This window comes from Aedes albopictus, chromosome 2, assembly GCF_035046485.1.
Source record: "Aedes albopictus strain Foshan chromosome 2, AalbF5, whole genome shotgun sequence".
NCBI lineage: Eukaryota > Metazoa > Arthropoda > Insecta > Diptera > Culicidae > Aedes > Aedes albopictus.
The window spans coordinates 266,915,362-266,937,723 of record NC_085137.1 but is presented as its reverse complement, the minus strand read 5'-3'; the positions used below and the strand labels follow the sequence as shown (position 1 = coordinate 266,937,723).

Genomic DNA, 22,362 nt, shown 5'->3' with positions numbered 1-22,362 from the left:
ATGCAACATCGGTCAAAAAAAGAACATTCTGTTCACAACATTACACTCTGAAAAGTTTTCACGTCCAATTTACATGAAAACTTAGGTAGTTTTCGTCCACCGAACTTTTCATGTAAGAATGACCTGACTTGCATGTAGCGGCACTCGGAAATGAGGAACTCACGGTTACATGATTTTCATGTGAACACCACGGCGATGGTACGATGCCTTGTTTGAATGTTTATGCTGATTATTTCGGGCAGTCTAGAAAAAAGGCCACGCTATGTTTGCTATTCTTAAATAATGCAATATATTACACGACAAAACAGCATATTTTTGGTGAAAAAGGAAATTCAAGGAAATTCAATTCAACAAAGAAATCATGTCATCGTTTATGCTCCAAGGCCAAGCGCCCACTGAGTTTATGCTCCTAGTATGTCCGATGGCTACACAATTTTTCTAAAAACAAATAAGAGCTAGTAAGAGAAACTCTCCAAAACACCAATTTTTGAATTGAAGTATGATTTATAATCTTTAACCTAGTCTTTTAAATACCTTTAAACTTCGAGTTTTACTAAGAAAATTAAATTGGGTTTGCAGAACTAATACGTAAACAATGACAACCGCCATGTTGTGTACTAATTTCCTGCAGCCACTCAATTTTTCACACATGATAATCATGTAACTGGTACCTGAAATCGAGGTGAGTCTGACGTGGCTCTACGTAAGTATCACATGAATCATGTAAAAAGGCGAAGTGAGTGAAAAATGGCGTCTACATTATTTTTCATGTAAATTAGACGTGAAAACTTTTCAGAGTGTATGGTAATACTAAGAAATCAAAGCTTGTTTTTCTCAGAGATGGCGCCACCACATTAAAAGTAAAATCATTTTTCTTGTATGGACAAATCGCTGGCTTGCACTTGTTCCGCATCGCAACGATTTGTACCCTGGGGCAAGTTGCAAATTAGAAACAAAATCATTATACCTATGCGTTTCTTCCGGATTCATTACAGCAACAGAGAATTTATCACGCCACCATACAAATTTCAAGCTGTTTACTTCTTTTTTTTTACTGGCATTTTCCACCCGTGCTGCGCATGATGTTTCTGAGTGGATAGGTGCAGGCGGCGCCGCTGTAATTCATATGGCCTAAGGCCGTTCGCAATGCTGTTTTATTTTGTACGGCGAGTTTAAAAAATTTTAAAACTCGCCATACAAAATAAAACAGCATTGCGAACGGTCTTATTGGCGTTAAATATTGCTTATCCAGAGAAATCTTCCAACCTGGCGGAGTGAAGAAGACAAAGAAGACCTGTTCCGCAAACGTCAAACTGCTACACACTTCAAAAAGTATGCACACAACCTTGAAACAAAAATAAATAGTTGAGAATCTAAATTATGTTTAATGGCGTACTGCTGCATACTAAAGTGCTAAAACTACACCTTATATAGTTTAGAAATATTAAGTTACATGTTGTGGCAGCAATTGCGATTACATAAACCATAAATGAAACAATTTTCATTATTTTTGAATTTTATGGCAACCAAGTGAGTGAGAGCTTTTTAGCGTGAACCGAGCACTTTTGACGTTTGCGGAACGACTGCGGCGGTCGAAACCACCGCAACCCCGTTGGATTTTTTCTATTTTACCGCAGTATAAACGTGCAGCCTCAACTTTTGATGCTTTTGAGATTTTACCAGTTTTTGTATTGCAGATTTCACCCCACATTGGACTATCACACTTTTATTTGAACGCCAAAAAAGTGTGATAAAAAGGCACATTTACCTCTGATTATCTCGCTCGACGTCTTCGGTGCACTTATTCCTTCATTTACGAGGAATAAGTGCACCGAAGGCCACAACTCGATCCGACGTGCTCCTGCGCCGCAATCACACTTTGAACGTGTGTGCACTAGTATGGGACACGCTTGTATGGAAAAAATAGATCCTCGCTCCTGTCCACTTTTTAGATCCCATTTAGGTCCCATATGAACTGTACAAAATTTCAGCGCAATCTTTGAAAATATAATTTAGCGCAAGCGGTTTAAAGTTTACACAGAATTTACTATGGCAAAAGTTACACTTTCAAACAAAAAATCCCAGAGGTCGCCCCTTGTCTCCTTAATTCAAATCGATCAACGTTTCTTGTAGAACAATCATTTATGAAACTTTCCTTCGAGGTTTGCGGTCCTGGATGCTTGTGGAAAAAGTTATTGATTTATTACCGATTAGTGATCCAACGAACGGCTTTTTGTTTTGTTTTATCAGCAGCACTGCTGCTGCCGTTGCTGCATGAGGTGGCGGGTGGTATCACCACCCCCAGAAACAGCAGCAGCCAAGGCTGCAGCTACAGTGCTGCTGATAAAACAAAACAAAAAGCCGTTCGTTGGATTACTAATCGTTAATAAATCAATAACTTTTTCCACAAGCATTCAATTTTTTTGCAGTCTTCGAAGGAAAGTTTCATAAATGATTTTTCTACAAGAAGCGTTCATCGATTTGAATTAAGGAGACAAGGGGCGACCTCTGAAATTTTTTGCTTGAATGTGCAACTTTTCCCATAGTAAATCCTATGTAAACTTTGAACCGCTTGAGCTAAATTATAGTTTCACCGATTGCGCTGAAATTTTGTACTGTTCATATGGGACCTAAATGGGATCCAAAAAGTCAACTGGAGCGAGAATTTGATGTTTGTCCCATACTAGTGTGCACATTGTAGTGTCTACCTAATCAGGTATCAGAAGGCCGGCTCCAGAGGCACGTTATCCTCCATTTGGGACATTTGTGCCATCGCCATACATATGAGCCTATTTCATCATTTACCTGAGGGAGAATGGGACAAGGGATGGGAATTGGGAAAGGGAAAGGTGATAAAATAGGAAGGGGTGCCCTAGAAGAGGGGATGAACGCATAAGCGCAACGAGAGCTCATAGCCCATACCACAACGGGGTTAATCAGTGCCATGAAAAGGACACTGTAAAACAGGGCTGCCCAACGTACGGCCCGCGGGCCGGATCCGGCCCGCGAGGACATTTCGTGCGGCCCGCGGCACGAATGAAAAAATTATATAATTTGGCCTTTTAAATAATATTTTTGAGTATTTTTTTTTCGTTTCCAAGTGAGATTTGGAAAAAATAAACAATTTTATATTTTAGTGCGTATTTAAAAATGTATGTCAACTTGATTCAATTTACAGATTGCGAGGAATCATCAGATTATGGCAATGTGAAAGTACTTGTAAACTTTTGAGAACACTTTGACATTGTAAAACAACTTAACAAAATAAAAAACAGCAAACGAATCTGAATTCTACGAGAATTTGAAGATTCTATTTTTGTCGTAAGATACAACATAGAAACATTGATTAATAGGAACCAGCCTGAGATCCTGCTTTATTAATGCCATTGTATCTTTCTTAAGCCAAGTAAGATGTAGGGGTCAATATGACCCAGCCAGACATGCAAGACATGCTCTACGCCAGCGTGGTGCGCCCATGCTAGGATGGTTTATACTATTTACTAAAACGAACTGCAAAATTCTTCAAAAATTCTTATATATGCAGTAAGCACAGAAATTTCATAAGAAACTGAAAATTGTTTAAACAATAGTTCAGAAGTTCAGAGAATCTTTTGAAAAAAGTGTTACATAGCCGAATTTCAATTTTTGGCCCGTCAACTGGTATGGAGTGTTGGCTGTGGCCCGCAGCCTTAAAAGGTTGGGCAGGTCTGCTGTAAAACGCATAAGCGTAAAGAGAGCCTATAGCTCATTGGAGGTAGCTTGCGACGTCATGCGACTTTCAATATGACATAGAAAGGCACGTCATCACAAGCATCCTCAATATTCAAGAAATCACCCAAGCAAAAACTACGTTTGAGCGAGTGCTTTCTTGAAAACGTATACAACATTGTGTAAAGAGTCACTGTGGACATCCCAAATTGGGAGACATGTGAGTTCAGATGAACAGGCATGTTAGCCAGACGAACATCACAGATGTGATAATCGACAATGCGTTTCAAGCATTTCAGAAAGAACGAGGTAACCAGATAAATCTAGAACTTATTCCTTCTTTTTACAACGCAAAGGGTGCTTTCGGGATAAAACTACAGAGTAATTTCATGCCATGAAAATACCAATAGAAAACTACAAGAGTTCAAAACATGTTTGAAAAACTATGGAGAAAAATAGGACAAAGCCCCATTTGCTCCAGGAGACTTGAAGTAAGCAGAGCTTTTTAGTGCCCACTAAATCGATTCTCTAGCTACAATCCTCGGGGTAGAAGCTAAAGATTCGTAGCTATACAAAAGACTGGTTTATCCGAAGATATTTAGAACTTGAACAGGTCCGAGTTCCATTCAGGAATACCTCTTGCGGTCCGCACAGATCGCAGAGGACAAGCTTCTTTCAAAGCAATAGCTATGGTATACCACAATGAAGGGCGTTGTAATAACAAAACCACAATGAGACTCTCTTGGAGTAGCAATGGAAGCGAGTTATCCATAAAATGTGATCACAACCGATTATTACAGGTTCCCTAGTTTGTTGAGCAGGGACGCCTGAATACGCAAAGTTTGCGAAGGAACACTCAAAAGTGCAAAGAAGATCAAATGTAGACTCCTCATCTGACACATGCAAATCAGTCAACTCACAACAAATTCTGCTCATGCAGAGTTGGGTTAGGTGCAATTCTATGTTAAGTTAACCATGAACAGTACTGCCTAAGTATTCAATCAAACTGAAGCATCCTTAATCAATGTTTGAGCTACTTCAGATGATATAATGATCGTAGCAATACTGCCAAATATAAGCAAAAAGATGCTGAAAACAAGAGCTTGCTTGAAGGCATCCATAAGAAAATGTTGAAACATACTGTTAACGTTATTCTTAAATATAGCACTCGAGCATGCTATATTTTAGAATAACGCACGACACTTCATCTATAATGAAAAAAACAAAGCTAAACTTTTTGAAGTAGATCCACTTGGGGTACACACGTTTTTTACGCTGAAAATGGATCTGTGGTTTCCTTGCCATAGCCACTACCCAAACTAGACAGGATAACAATCTTCACAATCACAGCACAAAAAGGAAGCATCAACGACGAACCAAATCAGTGTCAGTTGAAAAACGCCAATGGCGAAAACGCATTAAGCGAACCCATATAGGTAGTTATGTAAGCTAATTAACAACATTTGAATAACCCCGCCCTTATCTAGCCTGAAATTTGAGACTTAAGAAGGGCAACTGATTATCTCGGAAAAAACGCAAGGTCCACTGCACCATTGCTCCGGTTAGCGCAATAAAGGGCGTAATACTGTGGAGGACGCCCTAATTCTCCATAGGCTCCGTTTGTAGTTAGGTTTTTATTAGACCCCCCTAACCATTCATTCTTTGGCACGGTAAACATAAAGCCGCATAACACCATGAATCCGTAGTGTTATTCTTAGCCATGAGACAACCGCTACCGACACTACACAGCTATCTAGGCTGATCGGGAAAAGAAGTTTACATTGATGGTCAAAGGAATAGACTCTCTAAAATAAAAACTCTCATTTTTAGTAAACACCCATGCCGCACAGTGACTGTGTTGGAAGCACACATTTTTTAAAATTGCTCGTATGCTCACATTTTTGCAAAATATCAATATTTTTCGGTATTTGAAGGTGGTTTATAAACCCAGTGAGGTTGCCATATCGAAATTATTACAAAATACATGCTCATGTGAGCGTACGAGCAATTAAAAAAAATGTGTGTTTCCAACACAGTCCCTGTACGGCAAAAATGTGCAGGCTGAACACATTTTTAAGCGTAGCCGTTTTTGCGTAGAGTCTGCACAAGCCTTGGACTTATCAACATCTTGATTATTCTTCTTTTGAAGGATGTAAAAGTGGCGACGAGGATCAAGGAAAGTGTGTAGGGTAAGAAATCAAAATTTTAACTAGTCAAAATGTAATCTTAATTTGAACTATTTTGAAATTCATTGAAATGACGTACTTTTTGGGCAAATATTGTCCCGAAAAAGATGTTAAACAGTTTTCCGTAATATAATCTGATAACATAAGCTTTAAAAGCATTGAAAAAAGCGTTTTTGCCATCGAAAATAAGCAATTGAAAAATCATTGTGATTTCACCTTTTTCCCCCAGAGAAAGCCCATTTTTGGTGCACCCATACAGCTCATGCATTGCGTTGCATCACACGCAATAAGTGAATACGTCAAATGAAAGCTTATTTGTCGTAGAATCGACCAACCAAATAATATTCCGCTTTATTTGTCATAAAACTATCAAATTTAAGTGATTCTTACTTGGATAATGTTATTATGCCTCTCAAGAAAAATCAGAATATGGCGATTATCTGCCTCTGGCTTCTGATATTAGCGCGACAGTCACTTATCATAACAGCGTCACCAGATTTAAAAGTATATAATTCCATTATATGGGGTTTGACAGCAAGAACACTCATTCCACTGAGCCACTCTTGCCGTTCGTCACAAATACATTCAAAAACATCTGTCACTTCGCGAAATCCACGTGCTTTTGTTGTTGGCGGCGTACGACCGCCGCAGGACTCTAATAAAACATAAGCGCGACAATATCTTATGTTGAACCATTTGTAATCTAATGTCGTTTTCGTTTTTGCGGTGGTGCTACACCGGTGTAGCACTTTTGCACCGAAAGTGTTCGTTTTTGATTTTCGTGCTACACCGGTGCAGCACTTTTTCTGCACCGCGCATGATAGTGTAGCACTCAAAAAATCGGGAGTGTAGCAGGTGCACACCGTGTCCACCAATCAGCATTTGCGAAGTTGTTAATATTTTGGTGTTTATACACGCACACCAATGCAACTGCACCGAAAATGTTCGTTTATTCAGCAAAAAGTGTAGCACGAAGCGGTGTAGCACCGGCGCAAAAACGAAAACGACATAAATTTGAACTAGTAAACGGGGGTGAGCTTCTAGTTTTGGCCTGTAGATTGCGCTAGTGGTTGCTTTGTTTACTCTTGGGGGATGAAAATTCCAAATTTAGTTTAAAATTCGTAAAGAATTTCGAACACTCTGAGTTGAGATTCCACTGCCTTATCAAAAATAGGTTTGAGAATTAGCTGATTCATGTGATTTTTAACTGCTTAGGGGCTGTCCATAAACCACGTGGTCATGAGGGGGGGTTCGGCCAATGACCATTTTGTATGGACAAATAAAAAAATTTGTATGGCCTAATGACCACGGGGGGGGGGGGGGAGGGGGGGGGGGGGTTGAAAACTCCCAAAAAAATGACCACGTGGTTTATGGACAGCCCCTTAGCATGGAATTAGCTGTTTTGTGAGTTAATCGGGCTGCTGCCGCCAGTAGTTCAAATTAAGATTAAAATTGGTTCAAATTATGATTACGATGGTTCAAATTAAGATTAATATCATTGTTGATGAAAAATCGATTATTTCAATGAAATTTGGTGCAAATACAAACTTTTTACCATTTAACAGAAAGCGTATACCCGTGGCTCTCATGTTCATATGATTTTGCCGTAGTAAATTATTTTCATGTGGGAGAAAAAATCACTTGAAATTTGCACTGCTTCAGAAAGCCGCAATTTGGTTCAAATTTTGATTACCTACCCTATTCGAAGATTTTTTCCTTTTGTTTTCAGGTTGTTGCAATAACGAATTGTTATTTTTGTGGAGAACGGAATCGTTCTTTTATGGTAGAATGGGAAGCAATCAGTTGCGTTTATGCTTGAGTGCTAGAGGGTCTCCAGTTAGCCTAGTGGTTAAGGCTATGGATCGCCAATCCGGAGACGGCGGGTTCGATTCCCGTTCCGGTCGGCAAAAAATTCTCGACTCCCTGGGCATAGTGTATCATTGTACTTGCCTCACAATATACAAATTCATGCAATGGCAGGCAAAGAAAGCCCTTCAATTAATAACTGTGGAAATGCTCAAAGAACACTAAGTTGAAGCGAGGCAGGCCAAGTCCCAGTGGGGACGTCGTGCCATAAAGAAGAAGAAGAAGAAGCTAGAGTGCCGGTAAAGGCGCTTTTCTGATAAATGCGGTAAACGTGATAACAGTGTAAAGTAACGGCGAAGGTTCTGCTACGCGATCGTATAGACGGCGCTCGTGTTCCACGTGCACGGCGCCGCCTAGCACCAATCCACACGAAACATTATGCACAACACGGGTGGAAAATGCCTGTCAGGAAAAATGAGGTAAACAGCTTGAAATTTGTATGGCGCTATCCACAAATAACGTAACGCTCAAGGGGGAAGGGGGGAGTGCGGCCAAGCGTTACGGTCCATACAAAAAATTTAGGACTTTCATACAAAAAAGCGTTACGGAGGGGGGAGGGAGGGGAGGGGGAAAAAATGCCGATTTCAGGGTTACGTAATAAGTGGATGCTGCCTATGTTGGTGCAACAAATTCTCTATTACTGCAATGAATCCGGAAGAAAAGCACAAGGAGAATGATTTTGTTTCTAATTTGCAACTTTTTGCCCAAGGGTACAAATCACTGCGATAGGAACAAGTGCAAGCCAGCGATTTGTCCATACAAGAAAAATGATTTCACCTCAAATGTGGTGGTGTCATCTCTGAGAAAAACAAGCTTTGATTTCCTCCTATTTGCCTCGTTATTTTGAAAAAGCAAATATTTATTTCTACAGATTTCTACTACACAGACGTAGCTGAAACTTTAGTCGCTTGTGCACCACAAGTGAGCGAATAAATGATCAAATTTCTGGTCAATAATATAAAGTAATACACTGAAGTTTTATTTTACGTTGTACCGCGTAAAAAAACGCGTTATTTCAAAAAACGTAAAAAAACACGTTATTTCGAAACCCGTCGTAAAAAACGAGTTTTTCCAAAAAACACGCGCAAAATAGTCAGGATTACATCTAAAGTGACTTGACTTTTTTACGACGTTTTTTTTTTGAAATAACGCGGGTTTTTACGACGGTTTTTGAAATAACGCGTTTTTTACGCGGTACCATTACCGTCGTAAAAAAAACTTCAGTGTAGTTGACTTTTTCATGCAAATAGTGACTTTTTAGTGACTGACTCCAAAAGTGACTCACTACCAGGCCTGTTAGTCGAGACGTTAACTGGATAGGTATCACAGCACAGCCGATATAATAGATCCCTAAAATAACAAAACCGGTCGCTATGGAATGAACAGATAGCGCAACCGTAGCCTTGTGTGTTTGACATAACTCCACCGCTATCACAACCCCATTAAACATTTTCCCCATGAAGTCTGTTGATAAATCGGCTGATTGTTGCACCGACGCACAGGGATCAAACGATTAATCACCAGATTAATTAGGGTGTTCCGATGAAAGATAGTCAAGTTAACGGATTAGTCGGTTGATGATTTTGACAAACTAAATTAACCTACAGTAACGTCTCCTGTACCGACTTTTCGAACCCTCTAAGCCAGGGGGCAGAGAAGAGAAGGTCATCTCCCGAGTCAGAAATTGATAAATATTTCATGCTGTTGGTCGCGACACCTAGCGGTTGAAGCCACACTTTTTACACGGGAAATTTCAACCGTGTTGACACGAATAAGCAAAGTATTTCGGAGGCATGTACTCCAACTCAAAATCTGATTCGCAAAAAAAAGTGTTTAACTAGAATGTTTTTGGGTAACACAGTCAAAGTTGGTTATCTCTTAAAACCGTAAATAGGGTACGCGATACAATAGTGATGGGAATATGTATGAAATCGTTATGATAATTAAGAAAAATTGGCAAAACACCATTATGATGCTTTATAACAGCCTGCAATTGCAAAAACATCTTTGGTACGTGTACCATATTATTGCAATAGTGGTCGGAACAACAATTGATATGTTCAATGAAACAAAATTTCGAAGAATAAGATAACTTATCATTGATATGACGTCATCTGTTCATTAATTTTGATTATATCTGAAATAATCAATACACTTTGACCCATGCAGTTGTTTTGACGTTTATACACGATGGAAACGAAATGGGCAAAAACAAAATAGATCGAGTCGATTTTTCACGCCTAAAATTTATTACTTTTCGTGTGTTCCGTTTGTTCTGAGATGCCCTTCTCTTCTCTGCAGGGGGGCAGCGAAAGCCAAAATCCCCGTAGCTCACAACAAAAACACGTCCAAAATTGTTTGTGCTGTAAATCGATGCATTACACAATTTCTTACTGATTTATTTGCTATCTTCGCGTTGTCGTGTAATTTCGAACGATTGCACGCTAAAATTTTGATAACCTTTTGCTAGTTTTACACGTTTTACTCAAGTAATAACTTATGGTAATGACTAATTCGCAAATGTCGTTCACATCCCAGATCTGTCAGAGTGCCCAAAAGTGTCAATTTCCCAAACATGTCAAATTCATGTGGACTACGGCTCATCTATTCGTGGTTGACGTCCGCGCTGCCCCGCTGCTCTAAGCAGAATACCCTCTTCGAATGAGTGTAATCAGTTTCGTACCTTTTATTGCTGACTGCACCCCAAATTGGACTGACACAATAGTGTGCACACACCTTCAAAGTGTGATTGCAGCGCAGGGACACGTCGGATCGAGTTGAGGTCACAGAGAACAGACATCCAAGTCCAGTTTCGAAGCTGTGTAAGGAATTTAACGGCTATTTGAAATCGGCAACACAAGTGGCAATAGCGTGGCGCTGCAATCGGTTAATTTCCCATACTAATTTTATTCACCACTTGAAATGTTTCAATTCACCACTGACTGTGGCAATATGGTGTTTGGTGGCGTTAGTGTTGTCATCGTGTATTGGTTTGCAACCTTACTCAAGTAAAGATTCAAATCCTTACACAACTTTCCGAATGGATTTTGTTCTAGCCTGCATGTCTGTTCTCTGTGTTGAGGTCTTCGGTGCACTTATTCCTTGTAAATGGAGGAATAAGTGCACCGAAGACGTCGAGACGATCCGAGGCAAATGTGCACTTTTATCACACTTTTTAGGCGTACCAAAAAAGTGTGATAGTCCAATTTGGGATGTAGTCTGCAATAATTCCGCCCTAATTGGCTTCTCTAGCGGTGTTGGGCAAGGTTGCGACCATTCATTTGCAAAGATTTATATTCATTTGCTATTATCTCAGTTCAGAAGCATGCTATCGAAAAACAGTGTGTGGATGAATTTAACCTTGTAGTTTTATCTGAAAGTTTGCCGAATAACATTAGGGTCGCAAACGTATACCAAAGTCGTGAGCGAGCTGTGAAGGCAACTCTCCACGCGGTGAATGTAAATTTCATTCACGCTGTGGAAAGTTGCCTTCACAGCTGGCTCACGACTTTGGAATGCGTGTGCGACCCCAATGTTATTCGGCAAACTTTCAGATAAAACTACAAGGTTAAATTCATCCATACATTGTTTTTCGATAGCATGCTTCTGAACTGAGATAATAGCAAATGAATGTAAATCTTTGCAAATGAATGCTTGCAACCTTGGTGTTGGGATAATTCCATATTCTGAATCTGCATGCCAAACTGAGCCGAAATCCAAATTTTCATCAATGTTGATGCCCGGGAACTTATTTAAATATCAATTTGAAGTTTGTATGGGAGAGATTTGTCGAATCACCCCTCGTTGCATTTTGTACTGGGCGGAGCTGTCAATCAGTTGCCTAGCTGTCAAAAAGTGATTTAAAAAAATCTCTTCGAAATGGATTTCAGGTATCAAAATAAAGTTCTAAAAATCTGAAAAAAAATCATAGTGGCTCAGAAAAAGCTGAGTGTCGCGGACTGACTCAATATGCTCTCTCAGCGGGAGCCAAACATTGAAGATGGAGGTTATGTTAAACCTTGCTGAACCAGTGTGATTGATTGAAGAGTATTGTTATCTAGATGCTGTGGATATAATCAAAACTGTTGTCACATTATCCTCATTTGCCGCTGCCAAGCCGTTGGAAAGCGAGGAGAAGGATAAACATTGTTTTGAGCCTATTTTAGCTAATTTTGTCACAATTATCCATCAAAATTTCTATCGCGAATGCAAAATAATAAACTTTGAACACGAGAGAAAAATCGGAATGATCACGCAGAAGTCGGTCCACTCAATAATGAGCAAGATCTACTCAAATTTATATTCATCCCATGGCACTCCTAAAGTGAGCAAGAGGGGCCTTACTCATTTTTGAGCAAGTGCTTGAGAGCCAAAGCAGCATGAGTAAGCTTCACACATTGAAGCGTTTCGTCACCATTCCGGAAGAATGAGTAACCGTTACACATAAATGCGTATGCTTCGCTTGCTTCGGAAATGTGTGAAAGTTGCACATTTGACCAAATTTATTTTATTTCAATGTTGTTTTTTTTGATAAATAAAACTCAATTGTTTGTGGTAGTTTAAGATTTACAATAATATAATTATAAAAAATACATAATTTTGAAGAAAAAAATATTTCGATGGGCCTGATGGACATTCTGATTACGTTTGGTAAACTCTTGTGTTAACATCCAACGAATCTCTGCTAATGACGCAGGAATGGAAGTAAATTCCGTGAACCGGTGCTTTGGCCATTCCTCCTGTTCGTAACCGAATGTTATCGAGTGAGTCAAAACTTGACCAAAACGCTCACTCATACTCGTGGTGGTTCCGAATCGGCATATTTTCTAATCTGCATCACAGAAGATAACATAACAATGCATTTCTTCACCTAAATTTAATTAAAAAACTATATGTTATCACTTTATTTTATTAATTTTAAATGGAATACTTACTTTCGGTGATCCCCACAACGAAAAACTTTTCTTTTTATTTTTTTTAATAGCGTTTATTGACCAACGCTCGCTTTTTGGAGCGTTTGTCAACACAAACCAGGAGCTCAAAAATGAGTAAGTGGCCATCAGCTCACGGCGTGAGTATGACGTACACATAATTTTCACACATTCTCCCGGATTTGCAGCGATGCTCCACAGTGAGTAACTGTTACTCATGCGATGTGCGGAGCAGTTTAAGCGTGATGGTGGATTGATCATGTTTACCATTTCCGAACAGCGTCGCGACGGCGTGTTTGACAACCGCGCTGAGAGAGGTGGTTGCAAGAAAATTGAACGCCCGTGCGTGTTCACAAGCTGTGTGCCGGGAGTGTGTAGGTGTGTGTTAGCTAGCTTGAAAAATAAAGCCGTTTCTATTCGCACCACCTAGAAAAAGGTGCTCTTTCGTATAAAATCAAAAAATGAATGATTTTTTCAAAATTTAAAAACCCAATTGCTTATCCTTCGACAGATACGCGCATTTCGACTACAGGTCGGACTCGATTATCCGGAGACTCGATTATCCGGGGTTCGATTAGTATCCGGAATTTTAGACTCGATTATCCGGAGTATTTTTATCGAGAATTATTTATTATATTTTAATGCAGAAATTTTAAATAATTTAGTATTATAATGAAGTGTTAACCATGTTTTGAAAGCCCCGAATTTTTTCCCCGATTTTGTAGGTTTTTGACCCGATTAGTCTTATTTGGATAAGATAATAGAAGTGTTTTAAACTCGGTATTCCATTGTACAATCAATCTTTGTGCTTTTGGCATCATATTCAAACTACGTAACAAACCAATATTTGAAAAGGGCCAAACAATTTTGAATCTTGTTTCAGTCAAAACTTGCAAAATTTGCGTCTGCACACTTAAATTCAGAAATTGATCTCGGTAAACGGTTTACCGAGAATCCAACAGCTGATATCTCGGTTAAATATTTACTGAATAATATTTTTGCCGAGATCTCGGTAAAAAGCTGGATTTCGGCAAAGTTTTAACGACATCTCTTTTACCGAGATTCAGTGAAAATTATTACCGGATTCTCGGCTGTTGGATTCTCAGCAATCGGTTTGCTGAGGTCGGCGATTTAATTTAAGTGTGTGCCAGAAAATTCTCAAAGAATTTCTGCTGGGATTGCTTCAGATATGTTTGCTGGAATTCCTCCAGAATTTCTTCCATTGACTTCTCACAGGGGAAATCATCTAGAGATTTTTTTCAATGATGAATTCTCTTGGTATTGCTTGGTATTCCTCTAAGAATTATGGATCCTCCTGGGGCTCCTTCAGGAATTCGTACTGCAGATTCTTTTCGAGGAGTTTTAACAGAAATACTTCGGGAATTCTTGTTGAAATTCCATCAGGAATTTCTACTTTAAATTTTTCACGGATTCTTCTTCCTGGGATTCTTTCTTGGATTTGTCGTGGAATTTTACCTAAAATACCTCCATGGATTCCTCTTCCTCCAGATTTTTTTCCATGAACTCGGGCAAAATCTCTTGCCAAGATTTCTTCAGATACTTATCCAAATATTCTTCAGGGTTCTGTAAAAGATTTCTGCAAGAGCTCCTACATATATAGTCCTTCAGGATTTTGTCCATGAATTCCTCTAGGGATTTCTCAAGAGATTTTCACAGAAATCCTCAATTAATAACAGTGTTTTCAGTAGTGATTCAGAGAACTCCTTTTAAAACCTTTAAGAGACTTTTCTAGGGATTCCTATAGTAATTTCTTCAGGGGCAAATCCAAGAGCTCCTTTAGAGATTTCTACGGGGATGCCCTTAGCGAGATTGTAATATGTTTTGTAATAAGCGTGCTTTTGCGGGCATCTGTGCTCCCAGTATCACGTGTGTATCATAGACAGAGCGCGGAGGCTGTTTCGAATTTAGAATAGGGAAGTGGAACCATCTCAGGAAGGCGTCTTTTTCGGGTACTTTTTCGATAGAACTCTATCAATTTTGATCCAATTGACTTGATTTGTTGTACACGGTGGGATACGTCTAGTATGTAGCTATATTAAATTGATTGGTTTGAAAACGATTTAGTTATATTGCGAATCTTTCCTGAAATCCGCATACTGGCCAACAATTTATGCGCCGACAGCCAATGCGCCGGGTTGTGCACCATACAAAATGTAAATAAACAAGTGTCAAAATGGTTCGCGCCAAGAGCTCTATCTCTCTTAGGGTTCGGATCCATTTTTTGTTTTAAATATTGAACTTCCTTATGTCTGGAAATAATGTACAACAAAGACATTATTGCCGGTAACAACGCTTTTACTTCATTAAACCTCTGATTAATAGTGATTTGGCTAGTGAAAAACTTGGCGCATAGGCAATCGGCGCGCAAATTGTGCGCTGGTGTGTGGATTTGAGTTAATCGTCGCAAAGTGACCAACACACATTATACCCTGGCGCGCAACCTACACTGAAAAAAATGTTAGAGTAAATTTAACTATTCTGCCATGCTTAATTTTACCATGCCAAAAAATAGTAATCGTGAGCATGTTATCAATGGTGATTACTATGTTTCCTTTGAAATTACCATGGTGTCACGAAAACGAAAATAGTATCAAATACTATCAAACATAGTCAACTTGATAACACCATTTGTGTTTATCAGTACTATTTTTTGTTTGGTATATACAATTCTCATGTTTAGTTAAAACATACCCATCATAACAGTTTTCGGGTGGTTGCTGCGCCCAAAGTTGCATAAATTCAAGTCGTTTTCTGAATCTTAAATGATTTTAAACCTTTTAACTATAGTGGAGTGTGCCCATCTTTGTGTCCATAGTGAGTTTGTTATCGATTGTAATCCAATTAAAATAATAATTATTGAATCAACTTATCATGATCCTCGGCATCTGTTCTAAAACGATGTTTCTCTACCTCAGGCTGCCAAATTTGAAACTTCTGAATTTTTAAGAAAATCCGAAATCTGATGTTCGGATTCATCGCACCGTCCCGAGAGTGCAAGCTGCTGGATTCCGCCAGGAGAGAACCTGATCTGATGGTTAAAGCGCAAATCCCAGGAACGACCTGCAACAGGGACTTCCTACAGGACCGTTTTTTTCTGTGCGAATTTCCTAGGGTAAGAAATCAAGCTTTGAACTAGTCAAATTGTAATCTTAATTTGAACCATTTCAAAATTCATTAAAACGACGTACTTTTCAGGCAAATATTGTCCCGAAAAAGATGTTAAACAGCTTTCCGTAATATAACATGATAACATGGACTTTAAAAGCATTGAAAAAAGCGTTTTTGTCATGGAGAACAGGTAATTGAAAAATCACTGTGATTTCACCCATTTCCCCCAAGAGAAAGCACATTTTCGGTGCACTCGTACAGCTCATGCATTGTATCACACGCAATATGTGAACACATCAAATGAAAGCTTATTTATCATAGAATCGACCAACCGAATAAAATTCCGCATTATTTCTCATAAAATTATCAAATTTAAATGATTCTTACTTGGAGAATGTTATCTTAAGTTGAACCATTTGTAATCTAAATTTGAACTAGTAAACGGGGGTGAGCTTCTAGTGTTGGCCTGTAGATTGCGCTAGTGTTTGTTTTGTTTACTCTTGGGGGATGGAAAAATCCAAATTTAGTTTCCAAATTCCTAAAGAATTTCGAACATTCTGAGTTGAGATTCCACTGCCTAATGAAAAATAGGTATGAGAATTAGCAGATTCGTGTGATTTTTCATTGTTTAGCATGGAATTGGCTGTTTTGTGAGTTGCTCGAGCTGCTGCCGCCAGTAGTTCAAATTAAGATTAAAATTGGTTCAAATTATGATTGCGATGGTTCAAATTAAGATTAAAATCATTGTTGATGATAAATCGAATATTTCAATGAAATTCGGTGCAAATACAAACTTTTTACCATTTAACAGAAAGCTTATGCCCGTGGCTTTCATGTACATACGATTTTGTCGTAGTAAATTATTTCCATGTGGGAGAAAAAATCACTTAAAATTTGCACTGCTTCAGAAAGCCGCAATTCGGTTCAAATTTTGATTACCTACCCTACCAGCCTGAACAATCTTAGGCTTCAATCGGACACGGCACAAAGTCACCCAAACCAAAGCACAAGAGGCTGATCGAGACGTAAAGCCAAAGTTTGATCCCCAGTAGTGAAACGGATGCAGTAGCTCCAGGTACCTTTAAGCAATTACAATACATCGAACTTGCTCACTTCCCCTTATAAAAAGCCAAATCGTTAGTTTTACTTGCAGATGCTGCAACCGCCCAGCTCCCCAAGATTCCTGAAAACATCGTCCAGTCTTTGATGAGTGCTTGCCAGGGTGCTTCCGCCGGGTCCTTCCACAGTTCCGCCAATGCCTCATCCGAAACACAAAAGCCTAATCTCGATCACCACCAGGATCTCCAGGTCACCACAGCATTATGAAACATCATTTTAAACCCCCATCCTCATGTATTTATTGTAACATTTTTTTTTGTGTTGTTAAATATGTATTTAAATCTCATAAATAAAAACGTAACTTCGAATTCCTCACTTTTTTTTTTCATTGTAGGATGTAAACAAACCCACTACCAGCCATAAACCACGATATAGTAAAAACGCCTATTTTATGGTTACGTCTACTATGCTGTTTATCGTTGCACATAGTAAAATTGACTGAAAAATATGGTTGTAAACAACCAAAAAATGTAATCAAAAATGGTATGGTAAATTCGACCCCGTCCATAGTAATATCAAGCAGGATTCATGGTCTACCAAAATCAAGTGGTAAAAGTTTTTAATTTCACCCTCGATACGGTCGAAATTACCATGTCCTTTTTTTCAGTGTAGAGGTAGAAGAGCAACTTGTCGAAATGCTAAAAATTCTAGAGAAGCTCAATAGCAGAAACTGCCCAAAATACCAGCCACTGTGCAAATAGTTTGGTACCCTACTTTGAAAATTAACACGGAGAAGCACTGGAAACGGAGCCAGTTCGGACAGTATGAGTCAATGTTGGTCAGAAATAGGATATGTTATTTGTGATGTTTTATTTATTTTTAGGAAACGTCCACAAATCACGTAGCATTTTTTGGCCAATTTTTGACACCTTCTCCCCCTCCTAGCATATGGCTCGTCGCACTTTTACAGACTCCTTCCTCACTCCTAAAATGCTACGTCATTTATTAACGGTCCCTTATTCGTTGCTTGATTTAATAATTCAAGCAGCACGAACCTGTTCCTCTTCACCTACCGTCTATTATCGGGGCTCATGTAATGTTTGCTCTGTGTTGCAGTTGGAATATATGGCCAAGAAAAAGTTGAAGATGGAATAGTTCCGGTATTAATAACAGAAGCATATTTTTTTCGTCCATCGACACAAATTTACATAAATCACACCCTTCTCCCTTCACCATCCCTCCTTTACTGTATTTTTTGTTTTACAGAATCATAACCTTTTTTATTGAGTTCAAAATTGACGAAAAATACCCCGATTTTGTCAGCCAAAAATACAATCAGAGCTCACTGTATACATACCCTATTGGAACGTCCATAAATTACATCACTTTTGTAAAGAAGAAGGGAGATTCAGCGAAAGGTGACCCATCCAAAACTCCACAGGTCTCATACAAAAAGTATGAATAGGAAAAATGAGAAAAGTAAAAATTGTGTGTGACGTAATTTATGGACGTTCCCTTATTCGAATTTCTGTATACACGACTGCTTTATAAATAAAACAACAAAAACATTCATATCCAAGTGTTTTTAAATCCTGATTTGATTTTTTTTGTGATTCGATTATCCGGAGAATTCGATTATCCGGAGTGAAATAAAAATCGATACTCCGGATAATCGAGTCCGACCTGTACTTGTAATCAGAGGTGACTGTCAACTGGTAACAAATTTCGCCTACCCTCTATCATGTTTTAGAACCAGTAAAAAGACGTAACTACCAAACATTGATTGATTGATTTGTCTTTATTAGAGAGAACTACCAAACAAAAAAAGTTCAATTTTCGATTGAAAAACTGAATTTAATACCGTTTTATCATGCTAAAAGCAAATCAGTATGTGATTTGCACATACAGATTGTTATATTTATCATATTAGATTGAAAAAAAAAATCATTCCGAAAAAAAAACAGTGTTCTGTTTTCACCATTATAAAATATTAGCCTCTACTCTCGCTTGTTTTTGTTGTTGCTTTGTTTGGAGTGCAAGAACCGGCTAAAAAATTGAAAACTCCCTGGGCGATTATTTTTCTCTAATGAGAGGATAATTTACCACTGTGATAAAAGAAATTTCGATAATTACCGAAAACACTGATCATAATCATCTAAATCGAGAGAAAAACGCTGATGTTTGTTCTACTATTGATGTTTATAAAACCATTAAACAAACGATGTTTAAAACTTAGAACCAACAGTAGATGGCGCGCAGGTGAGCATCTTTGGGTGGGCGTAGAGGGTAGGACCTTACACCCCTGCTTGTAATCTTCCTCAGTGTAAGTTATCCACTGGTGCTCCCATAAGCGTCGGTGCAACAATTGGCAGATTTATTGACCGACTTAATCAAAATTATGTTTAGGGGAATGCTTATGACCACACAGCAAAAAATAAATGCACCCACCCGATGTAACTCATTCCGATGTACTAAACAATCAATGTTATCACGATTCCTATGTACGATTACATAATTTTGATGAAAAATCTTTTGTTCTTATGTGTACACTGTCCGATGTAATATTCATGCAACGGACGGATTGACCGGGTTGCAGCAGTTCAGATGTATTATTACACAACAGTTTTTTTCTGTGCATATACGATGGCGTCTTTGTTTACATACGGCGAATGCTAAAAAAATTTGCTTCATTGATCCAATTTGTTGAGATATCAGTCGCCAGCTGTCTAGTTAGATGGAAGATGACTATTGCGTTTTTTTCCTTGTAATTAAGAAACGGTCATCGACGGAACTAGCCTCACTATGGCCTGTGTGGCTACGGTGGACTGGCTCCAACAGGCTCAGTACCACTGCCTTCGAAATAAATAGTAATGCAGAAGAAACGTTTCGGGAAAATGAGCACAATCATCCAACATATATCCGTAACCCTATAAATGGAATTATGTTGGCACTGGCCACTAAGTACCAGTGTAGTGCTCGGTCTGTCTGGGATTCAATGCATCTGGTCGATATTATTCTTCATGCAGGATTTTATGGCTATTTTCGCCATTACATTCTTCATGCTAGTGACAGTGACATTCGGAAATTTTCATATTTTCAGTGCTTAAGTAAATGTTGAGTTATTGATTAGTTTTTACCAAACAAAATGCCTAACCTGAGGTAAATTAGCAGCTATTTGTCTGTGTAGGCTGTCACGTTCTTTTTCGACCTCTTGTAACTTGTTTTCCGATTCCGCGAGCCTCTCCTGCGCTTCTCTCAGACTTTCCATCAGTTTATCTCGTTCATCCAGCATCGATACCATTAGCTGTTCAAAATTTGGATCCTCTCCGCTGAATTGTGACGATCTCTGCGAGATGCTGTCCTCGGAGATCGTGGGCATAACATCACACATCATGTTCCACATTTTTGTGATTTTGATCAACACTCAGTTTTACAGCAATATTTATAACACAAGACAGGTCGTATGTAACATATCTATGTTGCTGTCTGTAACGAAAAATATATACATTTTATCAAATGACTGATATTTAAAAGGCACCAAATCTAATCCTGGCTTTCTTAAACTTGAATATTGTATTATCGAACACACCTTAACTGATACAACAAGATTGTATTTTATCTACTACCGAAGAGGCCATCATTAAATTACTCCTGAGATTACTCCCGTTGATCTGTCACCATTTTTCGCTTCATTTTTAAAATGTTGGCAATAATGATAAGCCGATGATAGACACACACTGGAAAATATTTCAAACCAGCGAATCAATCTAGATTGAGTTTAAATAAGGGCGAAAGTAACATGAGAGTGTTCTTTTCATCGACTCTCTCTTCTGCAAATTAAAGTGACAACATGCAAATTCAATCGAACTTTTTTACACTTACACTCCCGATCAAAAGTTTGGGGTCACCCCCTCAAAACCATGTATTTTTTTAGGCCCATATCTTCGCCAATTTGCGTCCGATTTCAAAACCCTTGGTCTCATTCAAAAGATAATAAGTCAAAGAAACTTTGAACATGATTTAAAAGAATCTTTTTCAAAAATCTTGTATGTAAACTTAACTCAAAGTTGCCAAATTTTCTAAAAAATGAATATAAACTTACGGCAGTGTCGCTGGAAATTGGGTCGACCAAATTTTAAGATGAGAACGGTAATACATATGACCTTTTTTCTATTAGTTTTCAACTGCTTTCTACAGAACTTAGCTAAAAGATCTAAAAAGTTAATAAGTAAATTAATCCTTGATGTCATCGACCAAAAGTTTGGGTCACCCCTCAAAATTATGTATCGGCATGTAAAGTTTGGGATCACTATCGTAAAACATGGAAAAGTGATTTGTTGATATCTTTGTCATCTTTTATTCAATTTTAATTTTTCTTGGCTTATTTGAAACAAAATGAATGATACTTACTGCATAGACATTGAACCACACATATTTGTTGAAATTTGCATACTTAAACTTAACGTAAAGTTGCCTCATTTTTTGAAGTGTTGTGAAATGTGTTAACTTTACATAACATTTTTATATACAAAAATCGTTTAATACGTTAAGTTAAAGACATCAAACGTAAATTTAATTAATTATTGTCGGCGAAGCACTAAGTTAGAATTCGGTGGTTGGACTTCCGAACCGAACTTTTCTTCCGAAGTAGCCAAGTGTCAAGCTACTTGTCACTGTTGTCACTGTCATCTGTGCTCTTAGTAAATAAAAAAGGCAAAACATAAGCTATTTTACGAGACGTGCTACCGATGGGCCGCTCATTGTTATTGTTTACATTTGATGTTTTTGTTTTCGCGAAAAGTAGCATAACATGTGGTGAGCCCCAATCAGATTTTTGCTGACAGAAATGTTTTGATTTCTAATGTGGCATTTATCAATCCCCCGAGGTGCATGATATCACTAGCAGATACAAAAAACCTCCCCACGGTCTACGGATATTGATTATAGTGGGCGGATTGACGCATTTTTGCAGATGAATGAACCCCGTTTATTTGATGGGCCTGTGTCACATGTTATGCTAGCGAAAATGTAAATAAATGGGCCCAGCGGTTGGACTTCAAAACTGGAAAACATTCAAAAAACAGCTGATTTGAAACGTCTCATAAAATGCCTTATTGGTTCTCCAAAGCGCTGACCGCAATTTCTCAGTAATTAGTGTCTGAGTTTGTGGGATTTTATGTGATTCTTATTTCGTAACGCATGGAAATGGATAAATAGAAACCTTTAACCACCTACAGCAGCATCATTATAATGCTCCGTATTCATCATCCAGTGTGCGACAACGGTAGGTGAATCCAATACGGTTTGTGTGGGTACAACTTTCTAAGGATTTCGAAGCACAATCTGGCTATTCGGGAAATGCCTAACAAGAATTGACTATCGCTTCAGCAAATACCTGAAAGATGGGCAAAAGAAATAAACGTACAAGAAGTTTCCGCAAAGCGCTGCTCTATTTGGTAGAACCGGTAGAACATTAAAATCTT

General features: G+C 38.5%; 1 protein-coding gene and 1 long non-coding RNA gene across 8 annotated transcripts in view; one reads left to right on the top strand and one right to left on the bottom strand.

Moving 5' to 3' along the window:
* The window catches only part of LOC109402987 (liprin-alpha-1), a 545,355-nt gene extending 524,732 nt beyond the window's left edge, over positions 1 to 20,623 (bottom strand). For all 7 annotated transcript variants that reach the window (XM_062854909.1, XM_062854913.1, XM_062854915.1 and 4 more), the window contains exons 1-2: positions 20,469 to 20,623; positions 20,034 to 20,365 (exon numbers count right to left, since the gene is read on the bottom strand). In XM_062854909.1, coding sequence (XP_062710893.1) covers positions 20,034 to 20,282 — 249 coding nt within the window. In that variant the 5' untranslated portion in view covers positions 20,283 to 20,365; positions 20,469 to 20,623. The remainder of the gene's footprint in view (positions 1 to 20,033; positions 20,366 to 20,468) is intronic.
* On the top strand, positions 7,233 to 10,938 carry LOC134288982 (uncharacterized). The gene is made up of 2 exons (XR_009998204.1): positions 7,233 to 10,542; positions 10,843 to 10,938. It is a non-coding gene; the product is annotated as an uncharacterized LOC134288982 (long non-coding RNA).
* Positions 20,624 to 22,362: the final 1,739 nt, after the last annotated feature.